This window comes from Triturus cristatus, chromosome 1_2, assembly GCF_964204655.1.
Source record: "Triturus cristatus chromosome 1_2, aTriCri1.1, whole genome shotgun sequence".
NCBI lineage: Eukaryota > Metazoa > Chordata > Amphibia > Caudata > Salamandridae > Triturus > Triturus cristatus.
The window spans coordinates 733,683,983-733,711,582 of record NC_140580.1 but is presented as its reverse complement, the minus strand read 5'-3'; the positions used below and the strand labels follow the sequence as shown (position 1 = coordinate 733,711,582).

Sequence of the window (27,600 nt, the reverse complement as noted above, 5' to 3'; positions counted from 1 at the left end):
GAACTCTGCAAAAGACCTGCAGTGGTGGCTTACAAACTGCGATTGGGTAAGCTGCAGACCTCCTCTCTATTTCCCTACCACATCTGATATTAGTGACAGATGCGTCACTCCTGGGATGGGGATGCCATTTGAGGGAGGTAGAGATCAGAGGATTCTGGTCTTCTGTGACATCCGGACTCCACATTAAGCTGTTGGAGCTCTGAGTGATCCGATTGGCATTGAAGGCCTTTCTACCCTCCATCAAGTGAAGGCTAGTGCAAGTGTTCACTGAAAACACCACCGCCATGTGATACTGTAACAACCAGGGCATGGTGGGGTCGTTGACCTTTATTCAGGAGGCTCTGTGTCTCTGGACATGGCTGGAACGTCAAAACATTTCCTTGTTGGTTCAACATCTAATGGGCTCTCCGAAAGCCGGAGCAGATGAACTCAGCCAGAGATGCCTAGCAGATCACAAAGGGCCTCTCCATCCGGAGGTGGTGCAAGGTCTCGTTCAGCAGTGGGGAAAGCCTTGGTTAGATTTGTTTGCCACCGCCGAGAAAATGAAATGTCAGCAGTTCTGTACGCTGGAGTTTCCAAGGCGGCTCTTGCTCAGAGTCCCTTTTCGTCCCGGCTGGAGATCAGGCCTTCTATACATCTTTCCACCCATACCACTTCTGCCCAGAGTCCTCAAGAAAATCAGGAATGACTGGGCCCAAGTCATCCGTGTGGCTCCAGACTGGGCACGGAGAGTTTGGTATCCTGAGCTGCTGAGCATGCCCATCAATCCTCTGATTGGGCTGCCCCTTTGGGAGGACCATCTGTCGCAGCAGCAGGGGGGGGGCCTTTATCTGAGCCTGTCAACTCTTCATCTTCTTGCATCGACACTGAGTGGCAACATTTGACCGCTTTCGGTCTTCCTCCCAAAGTCTGTAATATTATCTTTGCAGCCAGGCATCCTTCCACCAAGACATTGTACACCTGCCATTGGGGAAAGTTTGTGGCATGGTGTACAGAAAGACAGATGATCCCCTTACTGCCCCCCTTTCACAGGTTCTCCTTTTCATCCTTTCTCTTGATCAGCAGAACTCTGCTTTGGGCACTCTAAAGAGCTATCTCTCTGCTTTTTTGCAGTTGCCGGACCAGCCATCCATCTTCAAATCCCCTAATGTTAATAGATTCCTGGAAGGTTTGCAACATTTGTTTCCACCATCCCTTTTCATTATGGCCCAGTGGGACCTCAAGCTTGTTCTCACTTTTCTTATGTGCACTCCTTTTGAGCGTTTGCATGATTGTCCACTCAGGCTTCTTACCATGAAGACGGCATTTCTCATGGCTATACCATCTGCCTGGAGGATCAGTGAGCTTCAGGGAAGCCTCACTATTTCAAAGTCTACCCAGACAAACTGGTGCCTCATACGAGAGCTTCCTTTCTGCTGAAAATGGTCACTCCCTGCCACATCCCTCTAAGGAGGAGGAGTGACCTCACCGCCTGGACCCAAAAAGAGCATTGTCATTCTACCTTGACCAAATACAAGATTTCCGGGTGGATGACCAACTCTTTGTGGGGTATGTCAGAGCAAGGAAAGGATGGGCCATGCAGAAGTGGACCAACTCCAGAAGGATTGTGCTCTGTATCTAGATCTGCTACGCATTGGGTAAGAAACAAAGCCCTGAGGGTTTGCGTGCTCACTCCACCAGAGTGAAAGCTGAGACCACTGCATTAGCATGCGGAGTTTTGTTCCTGAACATCTGCTAGGCAGCAACACGGGCCTCCTTGCACACTTTTACAAAGAACTACTGCCTGGACCGTTGAGAAGGGCACTTTGCCCTTTCAGTCTCTTGCAGGACTTTCTTGTATGAAATGTGTCTGCAGACTAGGCCTGGGCTAAAATTTCGTTCCGTTCACGGAAATTGCGATAATTTGACATTTTCGCGTTCGGCGGAAAGCGCGAAAATGTCAAAATTTCCGAATTCCGCAGCTTGGCGATAATTTGTTTCTTGCTCGCGCTGTACAATAATACATTCTCGCGCGCGTGATCGCCTTACCTGAATCCCTGCGTTCGCCGACAAGTTTTCTCCATGAGATGTTGTATTGCTTTTAGCCATTTGCGCTGTCTCGCGACAGTTCGCGCCCGCAGTGACGTCATGCGTCGCGCGATCACGTCTTTCTTCTCGCGATCATGCACCGCGAGACAACTGAAAACAAGATGGCTGCGCCCGCGAGCAACCACATGGGTAAGTTGGCGAGCCGCAACCATGCAGAAAATCTCGCGAACATGCGGGAAAAAAACTTCCGCATCTTCGCGATATTTCTGCGTGTTTGAGATTATTTTTAACATTTTCACGATTATTTGCGAAAGTGGATTTCGCAAATTCCGCCCACTCCTACTGCAGACCTACTTCTGGGGTATTGCTTGGGTATCTATTTTAAGGGAAGGAATCTGTGGGTAGAAGTCTCTTTAAGATGAATAAGTTACTTATCTTGGTTAATGCCTTATCTGGTAGAGACTATATAGCTGCAGATTCCTTGTCGCCCCACCCATCCTCACCACTCTGCGAATGGATTTCTATGGACAGGGCTGTTACTCTTTCAGGCCCCTAGTTTTTCCACACTAGTGGTCAGTGTTCCTCATGGCTCCCCGCCCCTGGTGTGGAAAGTTGCCAAAAGAAACTGGCGCCTGCACACTGGGATGGCGCTTATATAGGCACTGCGCATGCTACTACCAGCACGGACACGCTGATGATGCCATGTGGTGCAGAACAATGCCACCTACTGGCCTACAGGGGTACTACTCATGAAAAAAAATCAGATCCAGTCTGACACCTGGGAATAATTCTAAGGTAAGGAATCTTCGGGTAGATGGAGTCTCTACCAGATAAGGCGTTTCCAAACGTAACTAACTTGATCTTCATGGCGCATTCTGGTCTCATAGCTTAGGAAGCTCAAACCTAAAATTAGGCAGAACAACATTCTGCTGGGAGGGAGTCAATATTAGACCTTGTCTATACTGGTGAGCCACTGCAAATGGCACTCAATGGCAATTTCGTCCCAGGGGTATGAAAGGCACAATTTGACTATTTAGTTTGAGAAAGACTCCTTGCTTCACAGGAAAAACATATTTAATAAATATTTTTATGAAAAAATAGGAACTGATTTCCACCCAAAAATAAAAAAGTGAATTAAAATATTCCTTTCTTTTAATAAAAATGTATCTTGTACAGTTAGTACCCAAAGTTGCTGGTACTGGTTATTGTGAATAAAACAGTACAAATGTATGTTGATTAGAACGTAAAAAACGAAAATTTCGTTGAGTTCTGGCTGCATGTATAAGATTCTGCGGCACTGTAATTCTGTGTTTGTGTGCATTCGAAAATTGGGAGGTTGGTTAAAGGGTTCTTGGGATGTATAAGGCAATATAATAGGTGCCCAACCTAATTAGAACAGCAAATGCACAGTAACCAATTAAAATACAGTTCAGGGCTGCTGGTCCAACACTTGAACGTTATTTTCTACCTTTCCAGCGCTGCATTGACTGGAACCGTGACATTCTGAAACAGGAACTGGGGCTGACAGAAGAAGACATTATTGACATCCCCGCCCTTTTCATGCTTGAGAAAAACGAAAAGAATGGGAAAACTGCAAATGGCAATGGTTTGAATGGCAAAGCTGTGTCTTTCTTCCCAAACATGGTATGTGAATTGCATGATTTATGTTTTAATGTCTGTTTTAAAGTAATCCAGCAAAACACATCATTAAGAACGTGGTTTCTGGCCATCCGAAATGCAATTTCTGGATTCCGGAGCACTTTTTATCATACATATAAAAATTACAATAAATGGTAGACATGTTTATATTTAAATGCATACCCATCCTTATGGCTGTTTTGACCAAAGTTAAATGTTTTTTCCTGTTTTAAATATGGTCCAAGAAAAACATTCATGCATGAAAGAACCTACAACATAACTATCAGCCTACTGCCCTAGAGACTCTAAACAACGTGTGACACATCGTAGGACGATCGCTCATTTAAGGACCCAGTAGGTTCCTGATCCCATCATGCTTTGGACTGGCAATTGTTTCAGAGCATACAAAAACGTGACAAAGCTGTTCCTCAGAAGGGGTGAGACTAACCATGTAGTGTTCACAATGAGGTTTTTAGTTGGATATTGGAACCCTCACACAACCATCAAGGTATCGTGAATCACGAACTACTCAGGATGTATTGTATCATCATCGGGCTGCTCCTGCGTCGAGTCGGCTGGTGCAATACCCGACGGGCTCTTATTAGGGAGCACTTTTATGGAGATCTTTTTATCCAATACAGCCGTTAGGTGCAGTGGGAGTGTGGGGCTCTTAAGTAATGTAGATGAAGAGTAGTTAAAATAGGGGGGAAGTTCTCTCTCAATCAATTTATTATGGAGCCTTCTCTACCTAGTTAAAAAACTGTGAGGTTGAGTGTTAGTAACTTAGGTTGATGATCTAAGCTATATACACTGCCTCATCGGGGTCAACATGTTTCTCGCTCTAGTGGAGAAATACTCTGGCGATTCATCAGGACCAGATAAATTCTATCTACATATAAAACCAGACTGTGTATTCTTAGTAAATAGTAAGCATTCACAAAAGTCACTGGTATTTTACCTGCAGCTCGGTCTACCCTATACACTTCATAGGATAGTACACTGCAGTTCCTGGTAGGCTACGCAAGGAGTTCCTTGCGTTTGACACGCCGAGTCTGTGTCACTGGTAGACCTACCCGGCTCTACCAGGACTTGTTTCAGAGCACCAGTTCATTTTTACACCTCATGAGAGAAGCATCGTGGAACACTTTTAGGGTTGAAAAACTCTGCTTCTTGACTGAAACAGTGTTCCTCAGTTCTTATTGTCTTCAATTGACGGCTTCCTTGGACCTGAGCGTTTCCCTCCCGACAGAATGGCTGTAGATTTTGACATTGCTTTCAACACATTTTTCCACAGAGTTTGACAGCTATACCCTTTCTGTTTGTCAAATGGCCCAACTATAGCAGAAAGAAAGCACCAAATGATCCTCAAGTATTTTGTGTGGTTGGCCTTCCAAACGTCTACACTTCTCAAAGATTGTGAGGGTATCTGCATGCGAGAACGACTGCAGAATGACCTGGAGAGGGAGTAGATCTAGGAGGATCTAGGAGGCTCAGGAGGGCAAAAGTACAACCAATGAAGTTGCCCCGCCTGCTGGTTCAGAGCCCTTAGTCACTAGAGCCCTCATTACGATGTCGGGTGGTCGGGTCACCGTCGGTGGCGGTCTGACTGCTGACATCCCTTTGGTCCAACCACTGCATTACGATGCTGCCGGTCGGACTCACAATTGTCAGACTACTGACTGCTACCTCCACCAGGATCTGAGATTACGACAGAGCAGCAGTCGGAGCATATTTACAGCATGGCGGTGGTGCTGAGGCAGGCACTGCCATCGGGATTACAATATCCCTTTCGGACAGCCTTTTCCTGGCGGGAACACCGCCATGAAAAGGTTGTCAGAAAAGGATATTGGGAGCCCCTAACATGCACGGCTGGACTGGGAACCGAAACCGGTCCTGGCAAATAGCTCGACCAGCCCGGGGGCGGTGTTGTTAGTTGGAAGCACCACTTCCATCTCACCGCTGCCGCTTTTTCTACAGGAGGGCGATATTGTATGCTATGCTGCAAAACCGCCCCTGGTAACAAAACGGTCCTCCAGGGGTCCAAAACCGGCCCACACCTTGGCGTCTCACTAGTGAAATGCCCGGCTGCTAACAAGGTCCCCATCTGTCATGGGCTACTAAAAAGTGCCCCTGGGGGCACATCTAGTGCACCCACTCACCTGTGCACCATGTCCCATGCACCTCATGGTGCATGGCACATGTCCACAAATGTGCAGGAGGTGCTGCACAGTGGAGGCATGTGCTGCGGCACTTTCCCACTGTGGTTCTGATGTATTTCCGACCACCAGGCTGGCGGTCACTTCAGAATATGTCGGTCGGACCGCCCACATTCTTTTTGGTGGTCTACTGACTGCTGCAATTGCGGCTGGTGGTCCGACCGACCGCCATCATAATGAGGGCCTAAGTACCACCACAGTGGGAGATCAAAGGAGAGGGAAGGCATAAGCAGCAACACCACTTCAGGCATGGGCCTTAAACCTAATTCACGTTAAGGACACCAGGGAAATGACCGGTGCCTGCGGCAGCCAGTCCGGCCCTGCAAACAGGACCCCCATCTGTTGTAGTGGCCCTTGGGGCACATCTACTGCACCCACTCAACTCTCTGTGCACCATATGGCATGCACCACATGGTGCATGGCACACGTCCACGGATGTGCAGGTGGTGCTGCTCAGTGGAGGCATGTGCTGTAGCCCTTTCCCACTGTGGTTTTGATGCATTTCCGACCACCATTCCAGTGGTCCCTTCAGAATGTGGCAGTCGGACCACCCAAATGCTTGTTGGTGGTCTCCTGACTACCGACAATTGTGGCTGGCGGTCCGACTGACCTCCATCGTAATGAAGGACTAAGTACCACCACAGTGGGAGATCAAAGGAGAGGGGAGGCATAAGCAGCACCACCACTTCAGGCATGGATCTTAAACCTAGTTCACGTTAAGGACACCATCAAGGATAACAACAAAGATACCACCAGGGATGACATCAAACATGAATGTACTTCCAACATGCTTGCCATAGAAAATAGACACATATTTTACAACATTGAAGAGAACTCATCATTCAACTTCAAGGGCACTATCAACATTTAGAAGATGACGCACTAGCCAACAAGGTTTTTGCTGTCGAGGTACCCAGCCTTGAAACACACAACATCAACCGTCGAAGTACAAGAGGGCTGCATCAAAAATGCAATCAATCTTTCTCTGGCAGCTTATCCAGTCTGGCCAAGTACTCCAATCATCGCCATAGTTAAGGATGATCCAGTTGATCCAGTTCAAACACCACTTTCACATCTACCTATCCCCAAGGCTGTTATGGTTCCCAGTAACACTGTGACTCCTCCTCCTAAATCATTACTGTCTTCACCTCCAGTACCCCCACACACCTAAAGCTTTATCACCTCCAACAGGTCAAACACAGCCTGCATCGATTTATCTTTGTGAAATAAGCTTTATTTCGATATAAAATATCTTAAAAGCAATACAATTATAATATTACAAGCCTTTTTAAGATCACATGATTGTGCACAAGAATAAAAAACATCACCAATAATCCTAAAACAGATGGGAATTAAAAGGTACATGTAAACATATAAATAGGACAATCTTAAAAGACAATAATAAAACATCAGTATAACAAGAGGGAAAATCTGGATATATTAAGCAGCAAGGGCTTTAGATCTTAACAACCAGGCCCATTTTAAGAACTTGGATAGTGCACAAACATACAAAGTTCTGGTGTCAGATTTAAAGATGCGAAGAGCTACAATATAATCTCTTGTTCCAAGAGCACTACACAAGGGTTTCAACCAATGTAACCTAGGGATTTTGTACTCAGGACATGCAAATAGGACATGAGCAATTGATTCAACCCTGGACTCACAAAAAAGACAAAATGGTGATGTTTGCAGTGGAGGTTTCCATCGTGCTGTTAATTCACGCACTGGAAGGGTACCAATCCTAAATTTAAAATAAAGTGCTCGATCGAAAGGCTTTTGAATTATATCAAGATAAGGCTCAAAGTGCATTTCATCTTTAAGTCTTAAAAACTCAATAGTGCATTTTGAGCCATGGGGACTAGAGTTCCTCTTCGCTGTAACCCACCTCCAGTAAATTTTCTTTAGTTCATCTTTTGGGGGTGGGGTTCTATTCTCCCAAACTTCATTTAGGCCAAGATCATACAATAAAGTCTTGACGTCCTTTAGCCATTTGATTTTATACCAGGATGGCATAGAGAGTATCTCAGACAATCCCTCGGCATACTTTGCTAACTCCGGTGTACGCCACAGCCGAGCCCATAGGAGAAGGGGGCGAACTCTTGCCATATCTTTCAATGATTGGCACCCTAAGTCCAACAACAAAGGAACCGTAGGTGTGCTCTGAGGGAGTGCCATCAATTCCTTATAAAAATTGGAGTCAGATTTGGCAAGCGCATCGATATTATTTAGGCCCCATAATTCGGCACCATAAAGTGCCGAACTTACACCTCTTGCTTTGTATATCTCAAGGGCTGGTGCTATCGGTCTAGACGAGGAAGTGCGATGCTCTCTAAGGAGGGCACCGGAAACCCGCTTGAGGTTTATAAGCATTTTTTGTATATGGGTTGACCAGTGCATTGAGTCTGAGAGACGTATGCCCAAGTAATCAAATTCATTTACTCTATCCAGATTAACTGCATTCAAAACGGGGGGCCGACCTAACTTTTTGGGAGGGTTCAGAAATAAATATTTGGTTTTGGTGGTGTTTATTATGAGCCCTCTACTGTTACAGAAAGCTTGAAAGCTATCAAGAAGAGTTTGGAGACCCTTCGGGGTTTTAGAGAGTAGCAGGGTATCATCAGCGAATAGGAGAGTTGGAATACGTTCGCCCGCCAGGGATGGTGCGTCCGAAGGAAATTGTGACAAATGCTCCACTACTCCATTCACGTAAAGTGAAAAAAGGGTAGGGGCAAGGACACATCCCTGGCGAACACCCCTATTCACTGGAATTCTCTCTGTTTTTTGCCCCTGGGAACCCCAGCGCACCTGTGCGAAATTATCCTCATGTAGTTTTATTAGGAGGGTCAGTAGATAAGTTGGAATCTTCATACTGGCAAGTACGTTCCACAAAGTAGAACGGGGAACCAGATCGAAGGCTGTTTTAAGATCTATAAAGGCAAGATAGAGACTACCTTTGCCAATAAGAACAACCTTCCAGTAGATAAGGAGCAATCTGAATACTTGCTCTATAGTTCCTGTCCCTGTTCTAAAGCCTGCCTGGTAATCCGAGAGGATACTGTTATCGTTTATCCATGACAACATCCTCTCCAAAATCACCTTCCCAACAACCTTTTGGGTTGAGTCGATCAGGCTGATAGGGCGGTAGTTTGCAGGATCTTCCCTACCACCCTTTTTGAAGATCGGGACGACCTCGGCCCCCTTCCAAGATTCGGGGACCGGGGCACCGTTGACAATGGCATTAATTAGTGTTGAAAGGAGCTTCCCCCATCTAACTGGATCTAGTTTGAGAACATCCGCAGGAATGCCGTCAGGGCCAGCTGCCTTCTGGGGAACAATAGACTTAATGGCATTGACCACTTCCCCTTCAGTAAAGAAATTTGTATTCGAGAAGGCCAAGAACGGGGAGGCCTCCACACGGGGAAGCTCCCCCTCACTCTCTGGTTGGAGAGAGTAAAGCTTGGAGAAGTGGTCAAACCAAACTGCACTAGAGATGATTTATGATATACGGGAAGATCAACCACTTCGGAAGAAGAAAAGCTCAACACCAGCTCCTTCTCTGCCATAGTATTCTGACACTGGTACCTATTCATAGACCTCAGCATGTCACATTTCCACCTCACCTCTTGGCTCTCCATTTAAAAATTCCTTAGTAGGCAATATTAACACCTGCCAGCAGTTATTGTTTTATGGCATGGCAAAACTAAATATTATACTCCAAGTATTACAGGCTCAGTCTTAATTATTATGGACACTTTACACAGAGAGTGCAGTCCAGACCCTTTCTGCTGCTAATCCCAAACTTTACAGAGATTTCAGAGGAAAAATACTGCAAGCCAGCAACCACAAAGTCAGCGACACACCACCTTTTAAGGAAATATAAGGCCCTAGAGCAAAACCCTACTTATCTTCGTACATATTCTAAACCATATTTGGAAATTGTTTCAGCAGTGATGAAAGGCATGCCTCAGCTACGGAAACAATCATGCAAGCTTTCAGGGTGAGCATACAGCTGGATAGTGTAGGGCATAAAATCAGGATGACTGCTGCGGCATCACAAAAAAATACCAGTGTGACCACTCTAGTAGGCAAATATGATGAATCTCTGTGGGAGACAATTTACGGGTGACTTGCCTAAAGATACACGCAAAGACTACATTCACCTTTCTATACCTATAGGCTCTGGTATAATTATCATTATGTTGTACCATTGGTCGTATGTACCAATTATTTTTGACTGATATAGTATAGTAGAAGCCAACATTAGCACAGCAAGTCAAATTACAGTGAAACCAATTTGGATCCACAAGAACGGCAGAGAGGATGGATGGTTTCCAGACCATTAAGGGTTATTAGCAGATTAATCAAGCATCTATATCAAAACAATTGTTCAGTCTGAGGTTATATATTATGTAGATGGCAATGCAAATAATTACAAGATACAAAAGGCAGAATAGAGGCAGTATCAGTTCCTTAAAGGAACTTACCTAATTTAAATAAAGAATCAAAAATAGCAAGGGGAAATTCAAAGCGGAAGGTGTCAGCCTCAAACGAACCAAATTAAGGTTCATTGGAGCTGGGTAGAAATATTCAAGAGATAAGCTCAAGAACCAAGTACAGTTAGGAAAAGGTCTTCAGCAAAGTCAGTTCAGGATCTGCTTTCTGTTTTAAGAGACACTCAATTAAATCACACAGAATTCTTCTGTAACTTACTCCCACTAACTCCTAACCAATGTAGCCAATCAGGTTGTACCATTATCTGGGACCTGGTAGACTCCCCTCGTTTCTCACCCCCAAACAAAGACACACACAGCTGCATGGCCTTAAAGATATCAACATTCCGGTCCGCCTGGTACAGAAGGATCTTTTCCATCCAAACAAACCATGTCAATCATAACAAATATCCATTTATTTTCTAATCTAACATTTCTAAAAGCAAACAATGAGCTACTCTTCTAACAATGTAGCTTGTTTGACACCTGCAACGAATAGAAAAATTTGAAAGCACATTGAAAGCAACATCACATTTTAGAATGGAGAAGGACTTTGGGCAACTGAGGCCTATTTGCAGTAAGGCCTATGTCAGTAACGCACATATTAATGCCAATACATTGTAAGCTATTGATTATACTAACAAAAATGTGGCTTCTTTATATGCATATACTGCCACACTATAACCTGCGGATTAACAATTTAATATATGCTTTTGCATATGACTAGTAATGATTTCGGAGCGCCACATTTCGCTGCTCCCCAATGTTGGACCCGGCCCTTCTGGCAGGTTCACCCCGAGACTTTTTTGCTTTTTGTTGGTGACTTGGTTTGGTGATTTTTGGTTTCTGCGCACTTTACCGCTGTGTCCCAGGGTAAAGTGCGTGCGTGTGTTGAGGTTGGCCTGCCCTCCCATAGGAATGCATGGGGGAATGTATGTGTCCTGGTAGTTCATGATGCGTGGGGTGTGCAGGCCCGAGTTTGGTATGTGCGGACTCGTGGGAGTGAATGCTGCGCGATGATGTGTGTGGCGTGCATGTACCTAGTGTGGAAGTGCCACTTCTAGAAGTGGGCACTTCAGTGTGCAGTATGAAATGTGTGGCTTGTCTGGCGATTGGCTGGCAGAGGTCACGTGACGGGTTAGGGAAATCCCCAGGGTCAGGAGGAGTCACCCAGTGGTGAATAGGGAGTTAGCATATTGATGGCAGGGGAGGAGTACACCTGGGTCCTGAATAGGGCAGGGCTTTCCCCACACAATGCTGGCTCCGGCCCCTGTGGTGCGTCTGATGACCCTGGCCTGTCCACTGAATAGGGAGAGGGGCTGAGCAAAACAAAGTGCTCAGGAACCAGATGTAACTGGTTCGCCCCTTCCCTGCACCTTGCAGACAAAGAATTTACTGTATAAAAAGGGGCTGTGTCCCCTTACATGGGGTGTTCTCTTGCAGGATCAACTTGAGGGGGGCCTGCTGCTGCTGGGCGCCAGGAGAGACCGCCACTGGGGACTGCCTCCCTGCTGGAGGGCCCTGTGAGCTGGCTCTGGGCCCAGTCTTTGCCCCCCTGCTCTTTGACGACTTTTGGCTGGACTTGCTATTCCTAAGCGCCTGGGAGCGCTCTTTTGACTTTATAGCGCTGGGCGCGCTGTTTGGCTTCATAGCGCTGTGAGCGCTTTAATTCTGGAAGCCGGTGCCCACCCGGCGCTGTTATTGCCATAGTGGGTGCCTACCCCGCTTGTTTGCGTGCCTTTGGCCGTGAGGACAACGAAGCCGTACGTTGGTGGAGGGAAGTGGACGGGAGCCTACCCCGCGCTTCCCGGAGCAGAGAGAGGAGAAGTGCGGCCGGAGCTGGTGCGGAGGGGGGCGCGAGGCACATTGTCGGGGCCTGCCCCTCCGCGTTGCAGAGAAGCCTCGGCGTCCATCGTCCGCCGAGAGAGGAGACGACGCGGGAGTCCCCAGAGAGCAGCCCGGTGAGTACAAAGGGCTGGGGGACTCCGCGCATGTATTGAGGGGGCACTGTCTGGTGCTCAGAGCCGGTGGAGGCTCCAACGAGGCGCATTGATTTCAGAGCCGGTTGAGGCTCCAACGAGGCGCATTGTATTTCCACCGAGCCGATTGAGGCTCAGCGAGGGGGGGCGCCTTTCTGGTGATCAGAGCCCCGTGGCTCCCACGTAGTGGGGGACATTCTTTTTGGCAGAGCCCAGAGAGGGCTCCGGAGGCACGCCGGTGCCTGAGTTCATCCTACAGCTGCCCAGCACTTAGTGGGCAGCTGCCACGTTTAGGTTGGGGATATTTACGTTTTGGCCTGCGCAGCTGGCGCAGCTTGACTGGGACAGGGTGTCCTAGCCCCGACAAGGCCAGTTGGCCTAGGGACTGCCACAGGTGGTGGCTCATGAGAGTTTCTCGCTAATGTTCCTTACCTGCACCTCTGAATGTTTTATGCATCATGTGTTTCCTTTTATGACACCACTGAATGTAGTTTCTGCATCATGTGTTTTCTTTCAGAACACCGCTGAATGTTTTATGCATCATGTGTTTACCTGCCCGGCACCTCTGAATGAGTTTATGCGTCATGTGCCATGTTCTACACCTCTGAATGTTTTATGCATCATGTGTAATGTGTGTTTTCCCCTACAGGTATTGTGATACTTAGGTGGTTGTGTCTCCTAGTACCGGTGGTGCTAGTGAGGTCCTAGTTCCCTGCGTGATAGTCTCCTAAGGTGGTTAGGGTTGCGTAGGTGGTACTTTCTTGTTACCAGTAGTTACTGGTTGTGTGCTATATATGTTATTTTTGTGCTACAGTAATTTTATATTTGGTGCTAAGTGCTAAATATCTAAAAGTGCTAATTCCTGACAGCGGTCCATGTGGCCCTGTCCCCTGTACATATAATCCCTTGTAAATTCTGCCCGTGCCTGTTGGCACATTGTAAAGTGTGTAGTTATTATCTAATGTGTTTTATTATAATACAAAGGCTATTTTCATATAATACCTTGTGTGGAGTTTCTTTTGTGGTGGGCCTTGGGTGTTGTTGCTGGGTGCGCGCGCAAACGCTTTACACATTGCCTCAGAGATAAGCCTGACTGCTCGTGCCAAGCTACCAAGGGGGTGAGCAGGGGTCATCTTTGGCGTGTAACTTCCTTGCCCTGACTAGAGTGGTGGTTTCTGCCTGACTTTGGCGCAAGCCTTAGCCAACCAGAAATCGCCAGTTCTAACACCCAATATTCTGTAATTGTTTCAGTGGTGATAAAAGGCATGTCTCAGCTCCGGAAACAACAATGCCAGCTTACAGGGAGAGCAAACACCTGGACTCTATAGGGCATAAAATCAGTGGGACTACTGCAGCATCACTGAAAAAAGCTAGTGTGACCACTCTATTAAGCCAATGTGAAGGATCTCTCTGGGAAAAAATGAGCATATCTGCAGACTTGCCTAAAGATACACGCAATAACGTAATGGAGGTCGTTGGTAGAAGTCTTATCCTGTCTAACAAGGTTATAAGTGCTTACCTGGACACAGTGAACTTATTGTTGTGTACTAACACTGCAAAGTGCATCTTGGTTGCGGCTAGCATTCTTGAAATATGATGCAATGCACAGATACAGATATTGAATCTTCCCTTCACAGGCTAGCTACTCTTCAGGCCTCACACAGATGGGGACATGCAGTGCTTGCAGTCCAAGACAGAGTCACTAAAAGCAGCACAGCGAGAAAACAATAAAACATTCTTTAAAACCCAGGACAATCATAAGAAGAGGCATTAAGATCCCTCCCAGCTTCAGAGAGTTCCAACCCATTTTTGGCAGTTGCGTCATGGGTCCAACAATCTTAACAATGGCAATAGTAGCAACCACTCCAGACGTCGACAGAACCAGAGTCCCAGCAACATCAATGGCAGTCGGGACGTAAGTCCCATGGCAACTACTGCCAATGGCCTCTCTACTTTTCCCTCTCTGTGGACCATGCTGGTGATGAGAAGTATTACAAATCATTTTGAAAAATAACAAAGCATAACCAAAGACAGATGGCCACTAAATATAGGGGAAATGGTTATGCTCTACTAAGAAAAGAGACTTGGGGGCATATTATCAAGACAGGCGATAAACTTATCGCCGCTTTGGCGATAATGGGCTTGATAATATGCTCTTTGGAATTCCAATTGAAGCTCAGGTTAGATGTCCTTCACATCTAACATGGGCTTCAGTTGGAATTCCATAGAGTATATTATCAAGCTCTTTATCGCCGTTTTAGCGGCAGTTTTCTGCCGCTAAAGCGGCGATAATTTCATCGCCTGTCTTGATAATATGCCCCTAAATCTTTACTTGTAAAGAAATCCAAGGAGAAAAGGTGTGTATCACCAAGAAATGTTTTGGTACAGAAAAAGAGCCTGAGCAAGAATTTCAGGACAATCTTATATTACAAACAAGTCACCAGATACCGCAAGAAATCCTGCATACTGGCATTTCATCAAACTTTCCCAAATGAATCAAAGGGGATTGGTTGCATACTGTGTACATATAGGATGCAAATGTCTATACACCAGCTTCAGAAACTTCCTGAGATATATAGCAGACATGTAGAGGACATGTAGCGGGCCAAAACCTTCAATACAGAGCTCTTCCCTTCAGATTAAAGTCAACTCACAGCCGTTTCTCAAAATGTATGGCAGTAGCTGAGGCATATTTAAAGAAAAGGACAATTTTTTATATCCCTACCTAGACCTTCAACCCACAGGAAGTGAGAAAAGATTTTCAAACAACTTGGACGCACCTCGACAGATGGGTCTGCAAGTCAGTCTATAAAAATCAACATCGGGGCCTGTCTAGAAACTCAACATGCTTGGGCTCAGCTCTGAACACCAGGCAAGGAAAAGTGGTTCCTTCATTGGAAAGTGAGTCTTCTCTACAAAATGAAGAATTGCCAAATCCAAGTGATGCAAAATTTAACAGCAAGGAAAGTCTCTTCTCTACTGGGGTCCATGCCCTTGTGCATGTTCATAATTCTGAGTGCCAGATTTTACATGCACCCACTACAACAGTGTCTGGAAGATCAGGTGTGTTAAGAGCAGTACTCCTGTGATGACTGAATTCTTCTATCTCAAAATGCTTTACAGTCTCTAGCACAGTGGAACGATAATCCCAATCTCCTTCAGGGAATTCTTGTGCATCAAGAGCTGACACCTAGGCAATAGTCATAGTTGCATCATTGTCTGGCTGGGAAGCACCTGGACAATATATCAGTACAGGGTGTCTGGTCAAGGAAGAAGACACATTACTATATGAACCTATTGGATTTTAGGGTGATTCTTCTAGCCCATCAGTCCTAGATTCCTTCCCTGACGGGGACAAAATTCTGATTCAAACAGACAATGCAATCCTGCCACTTCTCCACTGCTGCCTTTCCCCTCCTGTTTGCTGCCTTTTGTTTCCTGCTTGCTGCCTTTTCTCTCGTGGGTGCTGCCCTTTGCCTCCTGGCTCCTGCCAATGCCGTTGCTTCTGTCTTTTACTGCCTCGCTGGTTCTCAGGATGGAAGATAGAAATTAATTGCAAGTAAGCCTCAACAGCTTTTGCAAAACTCACGCGGGTGCTGATCGTTAAGCTAAGAGGGATTTAGAGTCAGCTGCTATTTCTGCTCGTTTCTTGCACTCTGTGTGTGCCTTCTCTGCTCATTTATTCCTCTCTGTTTGTGCATTCTCTGCTCGTTTTGTGTCCTCTTTTATGAGTATTCTTCTCATTTCTTGCCCTTTTTAGCCTTTTCTGATTTTGTTTTTGCCCTCTGATTTGCTTTTCTGCTCGTTTCCTGCCTTCAGTTTTCAACCTTCTCTGCTCGTTTCTTGCCCTCTGTGCCTTCTCTGCTCGTTTCTTGCCTTCTATTTGCCTTTTCTGCTAATTTCTTGCCCTCTTTTTGACTTTTTTGCTCCTTTCTTGCCCCCTCTTTTACCTTTTCAGCTCATTTCTTGCCTTCTGTTTGTGCCTTGTCTGCTTGTTTATTGTCATATGTTTTTGCTTTTGTCTGATAATTTCTTGCCCTCTATGCCTTCTCTGCTCATTTCTTGCCCTCTTTTTTTGCTTTTTTGCTGCTCATTACTTGTCCCTCTGTTTGTACTTCCCCTGCTTGTTTCTTGCCATCTGTTTGTGCCTTCTCTGTTCAGTTCTTGCCCTATTTTTGCCTTTTCTGCTTGTTTCTTGCCCTCTTTTTGCCTTTTCTGCTTGTTTCTTGCTCTCTGTTTTGCTTTTCTCTGCTCGTTCCTTGCTTTCTCTTTGTGCCTTCTCTGCTTATGCCTTGCCATCTATTGGTGCCTTCTCTGCTCTTTCATTGTCCTCTTATTGCCTTTTACTGCTCGTTTCCTGACAGTTTGCTTTTTCTGCTCATTTCCTGTCCTCTGTTTTGCTTTTTCTGCTCGTTCTTTGTTCTCTGTTTGTGCATTCTGTGCTCATTTCTTGACCTCTGTGTGTGCCTTCTCTACTCATTTCTTGCCTTCTTTTTGCCTTTTCTGCTTATTTCTTGACCTCTGGTTTGCTTTTTCTGCTCGTTTCTTTTCCTCTTCCCGCCGTTTCCCTCCTCTCACCACCCAGCGCCCCTCCATCCCCTCAGGACAACCCCCCTGGCAGACTTCAGAAAGAAACTCAACACCTGGTTTTTCAACTGAGACCTTGCACCCCAGGGCCCAGATACCCTTAGGGAGTGACAGTGATGCGCTCTACAGATGCTGATTGATTGATTAAATCACAATTTATTATCTCAACAAATGGGGTGTGTGAGAAAGTGGCTCTGTATATACTGTTCCCAAATAGGTACAGTGTGTACAGAGTCCACAGACCCCAGAGGTTTGGCAGATGTTAAAGTTAAATATAACCTTACTCTCTAAAGTGGTAGCTTGGTTGAGCAGTAAGGCAGTATCAGAGGACAGTGTAAAGCATTTGTTGTACACACTCAGTCAGCAAATGGTCTCACACACTCAAGAGCTGCACTCTAGGCCAATGGTTTATATAAAAAATATATGGTTGTTTTATTTTAGAACCAACAATAGGTATCCAGATATACTTTCTGAGAAGGAGAGGCTTTAGTTAAATACTTTTGCAATTTGCAATTGACTTTTGTAGGTAAAAGTTACAAGTTGTTGCAATAGGCAACACAATTTCAAACACAATAATACATTGAGCTCAATGTGAGTTTTAAGTTATTTTCAATAGATTACTTTCAGGATTACTTTTCTAATTCCAGGACTGGATCCTAGATTCAGTCCTGGGACAGGTCTTGGAAACAAGTGAGTAAATTCGTTTTAGTTACTGTTGTGATTTTTAGGCAATATTTAGCTATTTTAAAAGTTGACAGATGAAATTTCATAGAAAAACAGTCAATGATTCCCAATGGGAGAAAATTCAAGTTACAGGTAAAGTATGTTCTTGTTACTTTTGTAATCCAGGGCTGGGCTCCTAGGCTCAGTACTGGGACCTCTATCTAAAACAGGTAAGTAATTACGTTTTCACAGTTGGTACGATTTTTAAAGAATATTTGTAGTTTTCAAAAACCGACAGAAGAAATTTCACAGAAAAACAGTCAATGATTTCCTATGGAAGAAAATTGGGTTAGTGGTAAGTACGGTTGTGAGTACTTTTCAGGGTCAGTGCTGGGCACCAAGATCCAGCACTGGGATCTCTCCTAATAGCAGGTGAGTATTTCCGTTTTCGTTACTCGGTTGATTTTAGGTGAATATTTTAAGTTTTACAAACTCCACACATTTTGAAGAAATTTCAGAAGAAACCAGTCAATGTTACCCTATGGAAGACAATTGGGTTATCGGCTTCTGGGTAAGTACTCGACTGGAAGAGTTAAGGTTCTGGGCACAGACTCAGGGGTCTCCCAGGGTCAGGTTGGTACAGTTGTTACACCCTCAGTGGCACTGGGGCGGCCGGGTGCAGAGTGAGTTAGGCCCAACGTTATCCTATGGGAGGCAGGGGGGCCTTGGTTGGTGGCTGCTGACTAGCAGGCCACGCGGCTGTGGGAGCTGGGCTCCTGGTCACTTGCTCAGGGCAAATGGGGAAGTAGGTAGGAGTAGAAGAGACACTGCCAGAGCCACTCGGGCGGCTGGGTGCAGGGAGCTTTTGAGCCTTCAGACGCTCAATGGATTTCAATAGGAAAGCTCCAGGACGAACAAAGGCTGCAAGCTCGGGGACGAAGATTCTTCAGGTGCCACCGCCACTTCGAGAGGCAAGTTGGGTAGTTGGAGGATAGGTAGGTACCCAGGAGTCAGGCACAGGGGGCCGCAGGGTGCCTTTTGGTGTTGGGAAATCTTACTCTCTGTTGATCGCGGTTGGGGATCCCTGGTTCTGAGGCTGCAGGCGTCGTCAGGAGCGTCAAGGTGAGTCCTTGGGTGCCGGATTCAGGGTCACAGTCGCCGGGGGGACGTCCTCGGGGTCTTTGTCCACTCCGGCACAGGCCAGGCTTGGAGGGTGCAGAGTGTGTCGGGTTCGCGGTTCCGGGCTGATGTCAGCGGTTAGAAACTTGCTTTGAGCAGAGCCACTGCTCATGGGAGTCCCAGATGCTTGGAGTCACAAGGTAGCCAGGTCCTCCGGGGTTTGTGAGGTTGCTGACCACAAGAGGTGCTGGGATTTAGCAGGAGCAGGTTCGAGGGTCGACGGGCCGGTAGGGCTGGGACCAAAGCAGTTGGTGTCTTCCTCTTCTTAGCAGCTGCACAGCAGGTCTTCTTTCTTCTTGCTCTTCTTTACTTTTTTGGAATCTGCAGAAGGAACGTTCAGGGTGCCTCTAAATACTAGATTTAGGGGCATTAGAGGTAGGTAAAGGGCAGGGACCAATGGGTCCTGCCCTGGGGTGGGTACACCCCCTATTCTGCCACTCTCCTGTGGGAGGGGGCAGCAGCCTAGTCCTGATTGGGCAGGGCTTTCCATCTTCAAGATGGCGAGCACCCAGAGATGTGCTTCACCTCGCCTCCCCCACCTGAGAGGTGGGGTTGGCAGGCTGGCACATCCCCTGTCCTTACTTGGGGTTTCTGGCCAGTCTTCCCACCAGAGTGGGGGTCAGAACCGGTGGGGGCCAGTTTGCTGAGTACAGCAAGTGGCCTGGAGAAGCTCACAGAGGCGGCATGCCTTTGAAGCTCCCCCCTGCCCATCCTGGGGGAGGAGACCTAGCACCTCGCCCAGGATGTGCATTGTTGCAGACCCAGGATAGCGGGGGCTCTCCACCCAGGGGTCCAGCAACATGTCTGCTATGTGGCAGCCTAGGCAGCCTCCCAGACCAGATGTGGATTGTAGATTAGGTTTCAAGGGGCATCTCTAAGATGTCCTCTGTAGTGCTTTGTACATTAAATCCCACACTGGCATCAGTGCGGGTTTAATGTGCTCAGTCTTCAGTGTTGCCATTATGGAGCTGTGAAGTTCGTGTTTGACGAGCTCTCAGCACCATATACTCTTAAATGGCAGCACTGCACTTACAGTGCCCAGGAATGGACCTGGGTTCTGTAGGGGCACAGGGCTAATGCTCCTATGCACACACCACTGGCATAGGGCACCCAGCTAGAGGGGTGGCTGATGTATGCCAGGGCAGTGTAGGTTGTGGGCATGGCACACAGGGATGTGTGCCATGTCGACTCTTGATTTTGCCTTGTACCCAGACACTCAGCCTGCAAGGGCAGTGTGGTTGTGTTAGGGTACAGGGCCTGTAAGGGTGGCACAATAAGTGCTGCAGCCCTTAGAGGCCTTCCCTGGTCACAAGGCCCAGGGTACCTAGGGTACCATTTACCAGGGGCTGACATGTGGCCAGGGTTTGCCAATTTGGGATTTTAGGTTTTAGGCAACGAACATAGGCCCTGGGCACCTCATTGGCAGGAGTCCAGGGCACACTCAGTCAAAGTACATTCAGCAATTCAGCAAAAGGTGGGGGCATACCATGCAAGAAAGATGGCACTTTCTCACAGGGTGCCAGACCCAGAATTTTGTAGAGAAAAGCATAAGTAATATGGAAGTAGGTTATTCCAAGAGATTTGACCATGAAGGCGATGCACCTCCCAAGAGCATAGAACAGTCAGGTGAGTGCTTTAAGCAGACTGCATGAAGAAAACAATGAGTGGATTGTAAACAACAATGTTCTAAAAGGCATTTTTGCAGAGTGAGGCGTACCACAAATAGACCAGTTTGCAATGGCAGAAAGCATCTAATGCCAAGACTTCACATCCTCTTACCCACAACCAAGCTTCCCAGAAAGTTCCTTTTTTCATGAACTAGCCAAGATGTTTTCTGTATGCTTTTCCCTCAAGTCCTCTAATCTCTACCACTCTGCAGATACTCAGACAAGCAGATACAAAGATGAACCTGATTACACTACAACTCCGAGACAGGGCTACACCAACTTACTTGAACTGTTGAAAAGACCTCACAAGAGGCTGCTGTGCAAGCACAACATTCTGTCATATCTGGGGTCATGGCCAAGTACTCCATTGGAATTGTACATTCTTGAAGTTTCAGCATGGTGCCTAAATACATTCAATAGCTATAACTAAATCTGCCCAAAGATTGTATGCCATTATTAAAGAAACAAAGAAGCATACTACAAGAGTCACTCCTGCCATTAAAATATACGGTGCCTACAAAAAGGCATTGACTTTATATCTTGTCAAGTAGAAGTGGTACTACCCTACCTACTGCAGTTGTCGAGTCTGGCATCAATTTCTCATCAATTAATGTACACTTGACAGCTATTACAGAATACAGAAAGTCTTCATCTCAGAAATTGAACATTCTCCCTCCCATTTGGAAACACTTCCTTGGAGGCTCGATATGGTTTTATCAAAATTGATGTTGCCCCTTAAGAGTTCATACATTAAGCTTCCTTTCAGCAGACATCATGCGAGGCAGGTTTTTTTATTGCCGTCACCTTTCTGCATGGGGTTAGGGAGATCCTAGCTCATTCTGCACAGGAACCTTATATAGTAATTCATCCAGATTTATAAACTATGGGGCTCACTCTTCTTTTCTACCACAAGTAGAATCTGATTTTCACTTAAATCACTCTATCCCCTTGCCAGTATTCTTTAAAAAGCAATCATCACCACCAGAAAATTCTTTACATAATTTACACATAAGAAGAGCCCTTAGACTCTACTTGGACAAGACTAAGGGCATTAAGAATAATTCTCAGTTAATGATGGCCATTTAAGTATGGTGACCTCCGAGCAAATCACATTCCAATAGATTGTCCCTTGCATAGTTTTATGGTATTGGTTAGCTAACCTGCTATGCCAGGTAAACCAAAAACTCAATCGACAAGAGCTAAGGCAGCTAAGATGGCCTAGTTATGTCTCCATTTTTGCAACTCATACCTTCACAAGGCACTCATGCTTTGACTCAGATACCAAAAATGATTCAATATTTGGTCTGCCACCCTCATAAACTTTTTCACGTAGGGTATGTAGAATACAGTTTTTCTGCTTTCCAGGGTTGAACTGCCTATAGGGCAATCAGGCATTGCCCAACGTGCTAGAGTGAAAGGGCAGTGTGGGGGGCTTTTTTGGCTGTTTGGTCTTGTTTAGGGTCTTCAGGGCCGTTTTTTTTATTGTTGCTTTCCCTAATATTAAAACAAACATTGCCTTGCAGCAAGCACAAATCCATGCAGTCTTCCATACCTTGCAAAATACCTATAGTACAGCATGGGGCATATTTACAATAAAGTGGCGAAGCGTTTTGTTGAGCAAAGAAGGCTAACGACACGTTTTGTCACTTTAGAAACGCTGGGCTGCACCATATTTACCAGAATATGGTGCAGCACTGCGTTTCCCCCTGCGCTGGCGCTAACTTTAGCTGCCTAGCGCCAACGTAGGCACCCTTGCACCATAGTGCAAGGGTGCCAGTGTTGAGGAGAGATTGTTTATGTGCAGGAAGGTCCCCCTTCCTGCACATAAACAATCTTTAAATGCTGTTTTGTAACTTCTATATGTGCTTCTTAAAGCAGCACACATAGAAGTTGCAAGACCACATTTTTTTAAATGATTGTCTATGTGTAGGAAGGGGGACCTTCTTGCACATAAAGAATCAGAGACAATTTTCTGTTTGCATTTTTGCTGCCCGGCAGCACACATGGAAACAGCAAAAACGAGGAGAAATAAAGCATTTCTCCTCGTTTCACCTGTTTAAGACCAGGTTTTTCCTGGTCTTATTTTTGGCCCTGCCTCCTATTTACGCTGCCCTTGTAAATAGGAGGCAGAGGCAAAATCAATGGGTGTTGCGGTGGAACGCCCACCGCAACACCCATTGCCCTGACCCTTTCACGCTAAATACAGTCGCTGCCTTGTAAATAAGGCAAGGCCCCCTATCGCCATCACAATGTCACTGAAAGTGACGTTGTGTTGAGGATAGGGTTTGGTAAATATGCCCCTATGTTTTTTACAAGTTCAAAACTGTCCTAGTTTGCAAACATGGGCCACTTTTTTTTAGCTATCTGATTCACTGATGGCACCGTTTTTATATTGGTGCCCGGCCTATTTTTAATCCAATCTTAGCCTTCTGCTCTCATTTTCTTTTTATGGTATCATCATTTTGTGAAGTTTTGGGATGAGAGTGCTATTCTTGTCAAAGTTTATGACTATCATTGAAGATCCTAGGATGCAAAACTAAAAGTTACTTACCTGTCATCTTAGTTCCGCATTTTATGAATCATTGAGGTCATAAACAACACCCCAGCCTCCCTGACTCGAAGTTACCAGAATGTAAATCCTAACGTTTGGAAGATCTGATAAAATCCTCAGTTAAAGGGGCCATCCAGCATAGAGAAAAACAGCTCTCTTTAACCAGTCTCACATTGCTAACAACCACTAACAATAAGCTTTTTAGAATGTTGCTTTGTTTAGTGATGTCAGCCGAGATTTTAAGATGTATCTAGACATTATTCACTGATGTACCCCTTCAAGATGCCCTCAAAATAATCGGCACTCTAAAGCAATTACCACTATGATGGAATTGGGAACCTCAAGTTAAGGTGCATTTTCCCAAGTCAATCTAACCTTTTCCCTCCATTTTGCACTCATTTTTCCAGGGTCGCTAAGACAGCAAGGTGATAGATAGTTATGCTCCAAGGTTGTTTTATGTATTCATTTCTTCAGTTGGACCTTATTTTAAAAGAAGACAAACAACCCAAATTTGGTAAACCCAGCCCCAGTTATTTTCGAATGCATAATTATGCATATAAAGTTATATGATTTTTTATCATTTACTGTCATTTTTGTAGATATGGTAAAAAATGTTCTGGGATCATGGGCGGTGCAGTTCTAATATTTATGAGTTCAGTAAACATTGCTATGATGAGGAAAGAGGAATATAAGTATGGGGTCGGTAATTCAGCAGGGGCCGGACAGGCCACACATACTAACACTCACCTAGTTACAACCCCACTCACTCATACTCATTCCCATCCATGCACAAGTGTGTACACACCCATTCACAAAGCACATACGCACACACTCCCATTTGAAGCATCGGGCATTAATACTCATACATTCATATATACACACATGCACGCACCAAACATTACAAATGGAAAACTTACTGGGCCACTATGGTGATCTCAGGTGGCGGCAGGGAAGCCTTATTATGGGTCACCTAATGAGAAGAGGAGGCAGTCCTTTACCACAGAGAGGGGTGGGGTCAGTGAGGCTACTGACCCCACTCCACTCTGTGACAGGTGTCACTGATGGACATTCGTCCCTAGGCACTTCAGGACTTAAAACTGAGGTGCCCAGATCTGAGTCTATCTGTGACTCACGAAGTGCCCCCCCCCTGCTCTCCTGATGAGGGAAAGCACCTTCAAGAACTTTGAACTTGTGAAGGCTCAGGAGGTCACGACCACAGGGCTGTGAAATCTTCAGCCCGGCAATATTGAGCTCAGGCAGCCAGGCGCCTGCACTTGTAGCGCATGTACAGAGCCTCGCTGCCGGACCCAAACATGGAGACATGGTAACCTTCAGCTCCTGCAAACCTTTATTATTGTGAGGCTTAAAAATTCTTTGAAGTATCATTCCATGATTTTCAATAACGTCATTTTAATTATTACAAACAGCACATTGGGTAATGCAAAGAGATGCCTCGTTTTGAAAAATGTTATGATTGCCTTTTAAAGTTACACTTAGATCTTCCTTCATTGGATCTTCATTGCTATCATAAGCACTGAATCATCTTGCCCACATGCGAGATCCCAGAGTACGTTTTGCAAAAATATGCATACAGTGGGCATTTTGTTTAGAAAGCCAACTTTTTAAAACAAATAACATTTTTAACAGCCTATAAAAAGTCTATGTCCCTATTTTCTTTAAAAATAAATCAATTTTAAATATAGAAAAAGAGGTACTTTAAATAACATAGTGGCAAGAAAACTCTATGGATGAGAGACAATATAGAAAATCTACCCTTGAGCTGAAGCTTGTAAAGTTGGGAAAACTGCTGTTGCTTGTTTAAGGAATAGCATACCAACGATGTCCCATTATACCCCATAGATAGGGTAGGTTTTTTTTTTCAGGCTCCTGTCGACAGGATCCTGGGCCACCGAGCTATACCTTTCTAAATATGTTTTCATCTTGGCACCCTTTTCGGTCCTCGGAAAACCTTTTAATCATCATCTTCTGAATTATCCTCCTTGTCAGAGGAAGAAAGGCCAAACAGACCTTCCCACTTCCCATCCTCTAGACTCCTGTCAGTTTTGTCATAAAATGTCCAAGGGGTCTTTAAAAATTATCCAACTGCACGGACTTTGCAGAAGGACCAGCACAGGCATGAAGGAGCAGTGTCTCATAGATTTGAGGGACGAGGAGAGGGTGGTCCCCCTGCCACAGCTTCTTCCAGCATTTTCAGGGACTACTCACAAGGGAGATCCAGGGGAAGATGACAACATGTTCGCCATCAATGGCTGATTCTTCAACTAGGAACACCGGTATATCTATGTCAAAGTCTGAGAAATCAACATCGAAGACAAAATTGACTTCATGGAGGCACTCACATCAAGGAAAATATCACCAGGCAGGTCCTTACATCTGTCTGCAGGATGGACTGCAAGGTGAAGAAAAGTAGGGTACTGTGTGTGCCAGGCTCAGACAACACCAGGACATTCTCAGTTTGATATGCTGAATGCTCAGAAGCATGTTTGTCCTGTTTGTGGCTTTCGTCTCCCGGCTATCTCTCCTGATGCCTCATGTTTGTTAGGTCAACGGCATAAACAGGATATTGGTCCATCTATCTCTGCCGCCCTAATTAACGTACGGTCTTTAAAAAAACATCACGCCGACATCTTCGACCTGCTCTCCGACCACCCTGTTGATCTTCTGTTCCTTACGGAAACCTGGCTTGATTCCAACTCTGACCCCTACGTTACTCTGGCTATCCCGGAGGGCTTTAAAATGGCAAGGGCCGACCGTTCGGAAGGCAGGGGCGGCGGTGTAGCGGTTGTCTTTAGAGACAAATGGGAATTTATTAGGGGCGAAACCCATGCTTGGGGCACTGGTGAAGCGCTGGATTTCAGTATTAGGCTCTCCCCCCATTTTCTTCTTGGTGGGGCGCTGGTCTATCGTCCCCCTGGCTCTGCCCATGCTTCCATTCAGAAGTGGGGAGATGAGCTTACTGCAAGGGCGCTTCGTTTTTCCCAGTTCCTGTTCCTTGGTGACTTGAACCTACACTTGGATCAAGGGTCATCTACCGAGGCGTGTGCCTTTAAAGAGATTCTTCAGATGACTCAACTGTCTCAATGGGTTATCCACCCTACGCATCAGGGTGGCCACATCCTTGACCCGATCTGTTCTAATTTTAACATCCTAGTTGAGGATCCTCTTCCCCTTGTGTGGTCAGACCACTTTATCACTTTTTTTTCCTGGAAGGCTGGCCAGCCTCATGCGGCTGTTTCTACCTCACGGAAACCAGCCTTTAAGAAGGTTGACCCCGTTTCTCTGGCTAGGGTCCTGGCGGCTTCCAGGCCCTACCTCATTAATAATCTCGAGGGTAGCCTTGCTGGTTTTTCCAACTGGCTGGACAAGTCCATGACCTTGCTGGCTACTCCTACTTCCTCTCGGCCCTCGAGAGTAGCGCCTTCTAAACCATGGTTTTCGGATGAGCTGCGCACGCTCAAACACAGTTGCAAAAAATTGGAACGGGCCTGGCGCCGTCAGGACTACTGTCCTTTGGCTAAGGCCGCTCTGAGGACTAAGCAAAAGATCTATTATGCCGCCATTTCTCAGGCTAAAAAGCATTATTTCACCGAGCGTATTGAACAGGCCTGCAACAACTCGAAGGAGATCTTTCACATAGTGCAGAGCTTTACATCCCCTGTCGCTCTCAATTGCTCGGGCCCGGCCACGACTGACTGGTGCAATACCCTTTCCTGCTTTTTCAAGGATAAAATCCGTATGATACAGCAGTCCTTGCCTGTGTGTTCAGCTCTCCAGGCAGATGATGGATTGATTGTTCCCTCTGGGGGCGCTCCAATACACGCTCTGTCGGTCTTCCCTCCTGTCGACATGGCTAGTACTCTGAAATTACTTAAGGGCCTCAAGTCCGGTTCACCTTCGGATTTATGCCCTGCCAGACTGCTGGCCGCGGTCGCGGAGATCATCAACCCTGAGGTGAATGCCATTATTAACCTTTCCCTTAGGGAGGCCTGTGTTCCGCCGGAGTGGAAACAGGCTAAAATTCTTCCCTTACTAAAGAAACCGTCCCTTGACCCCACGCTGCCCGGCAATTACCGCCCTATCTCCCTTCTCCCTTGCCTTGCTAAGGTATGTGAGAAGGTAGTGACCCGACATCTCTCCGAATTCGTGGAAAGATCTGAGGCCTTGCACCCTGCCCAGTCTGGGTTTCGGGCAGCCTATAGCACAGAGTCAGCGCTAGTGGAGATCTCAGAGGCGATTAGGGACTGCTTAGATGCTGGTGGCAGAGCAGCTCTGGTAATGCTTGATCTGTCAGCAGCATTTGACACGGTGCCCCATGCCAGACTGCTCTCCCGCCTCTCTGAGATTGGGGTTTCTGGCTTGGCCCTCGCTTGGCTGAGGTCTTTTCTGGAGGGCCGTACCCAACAGGTTTGGGTGCCACCGGCCGCCTCTTCTCGGCAGGAGGTTCCCACAGGTGTCCCCCAATGTTCGTCCCTTAGCCCCCTCCTTTTTAACATCTATGTTACTCCTCTGGTCTGTTTGGCCGAGAAGTTGGGGGCTAAGGTGATAGCCTATGCGGATGACACACAGCTTCTTTTTACCTGG

At 46.2% G+C, this 27,600-nt stretch overlaps 1 protein-coding gene across 1 annotated transcript in view; it reads left to right on the top strand.

Moving 5' to 3' along the window:
- Positions 1–27,600, top strand: part of LOC146867919 (protein-arginine deiminase type-2-like) — a 692,226-nt gene that overhangs the window by 644,004 nt on the left and 20,622 nt on the right. The window contains exon 15 of the mRNA XM_085608647.1: positions 3,505–3,672. Within this exon, the coding sequence (XP_085464773.1) occupies positions 3,505–3,672 (168 nt within the window). The remainder of the gene's footprint in view (positions 1–3,504; positions 3,673–27,600) is intronic.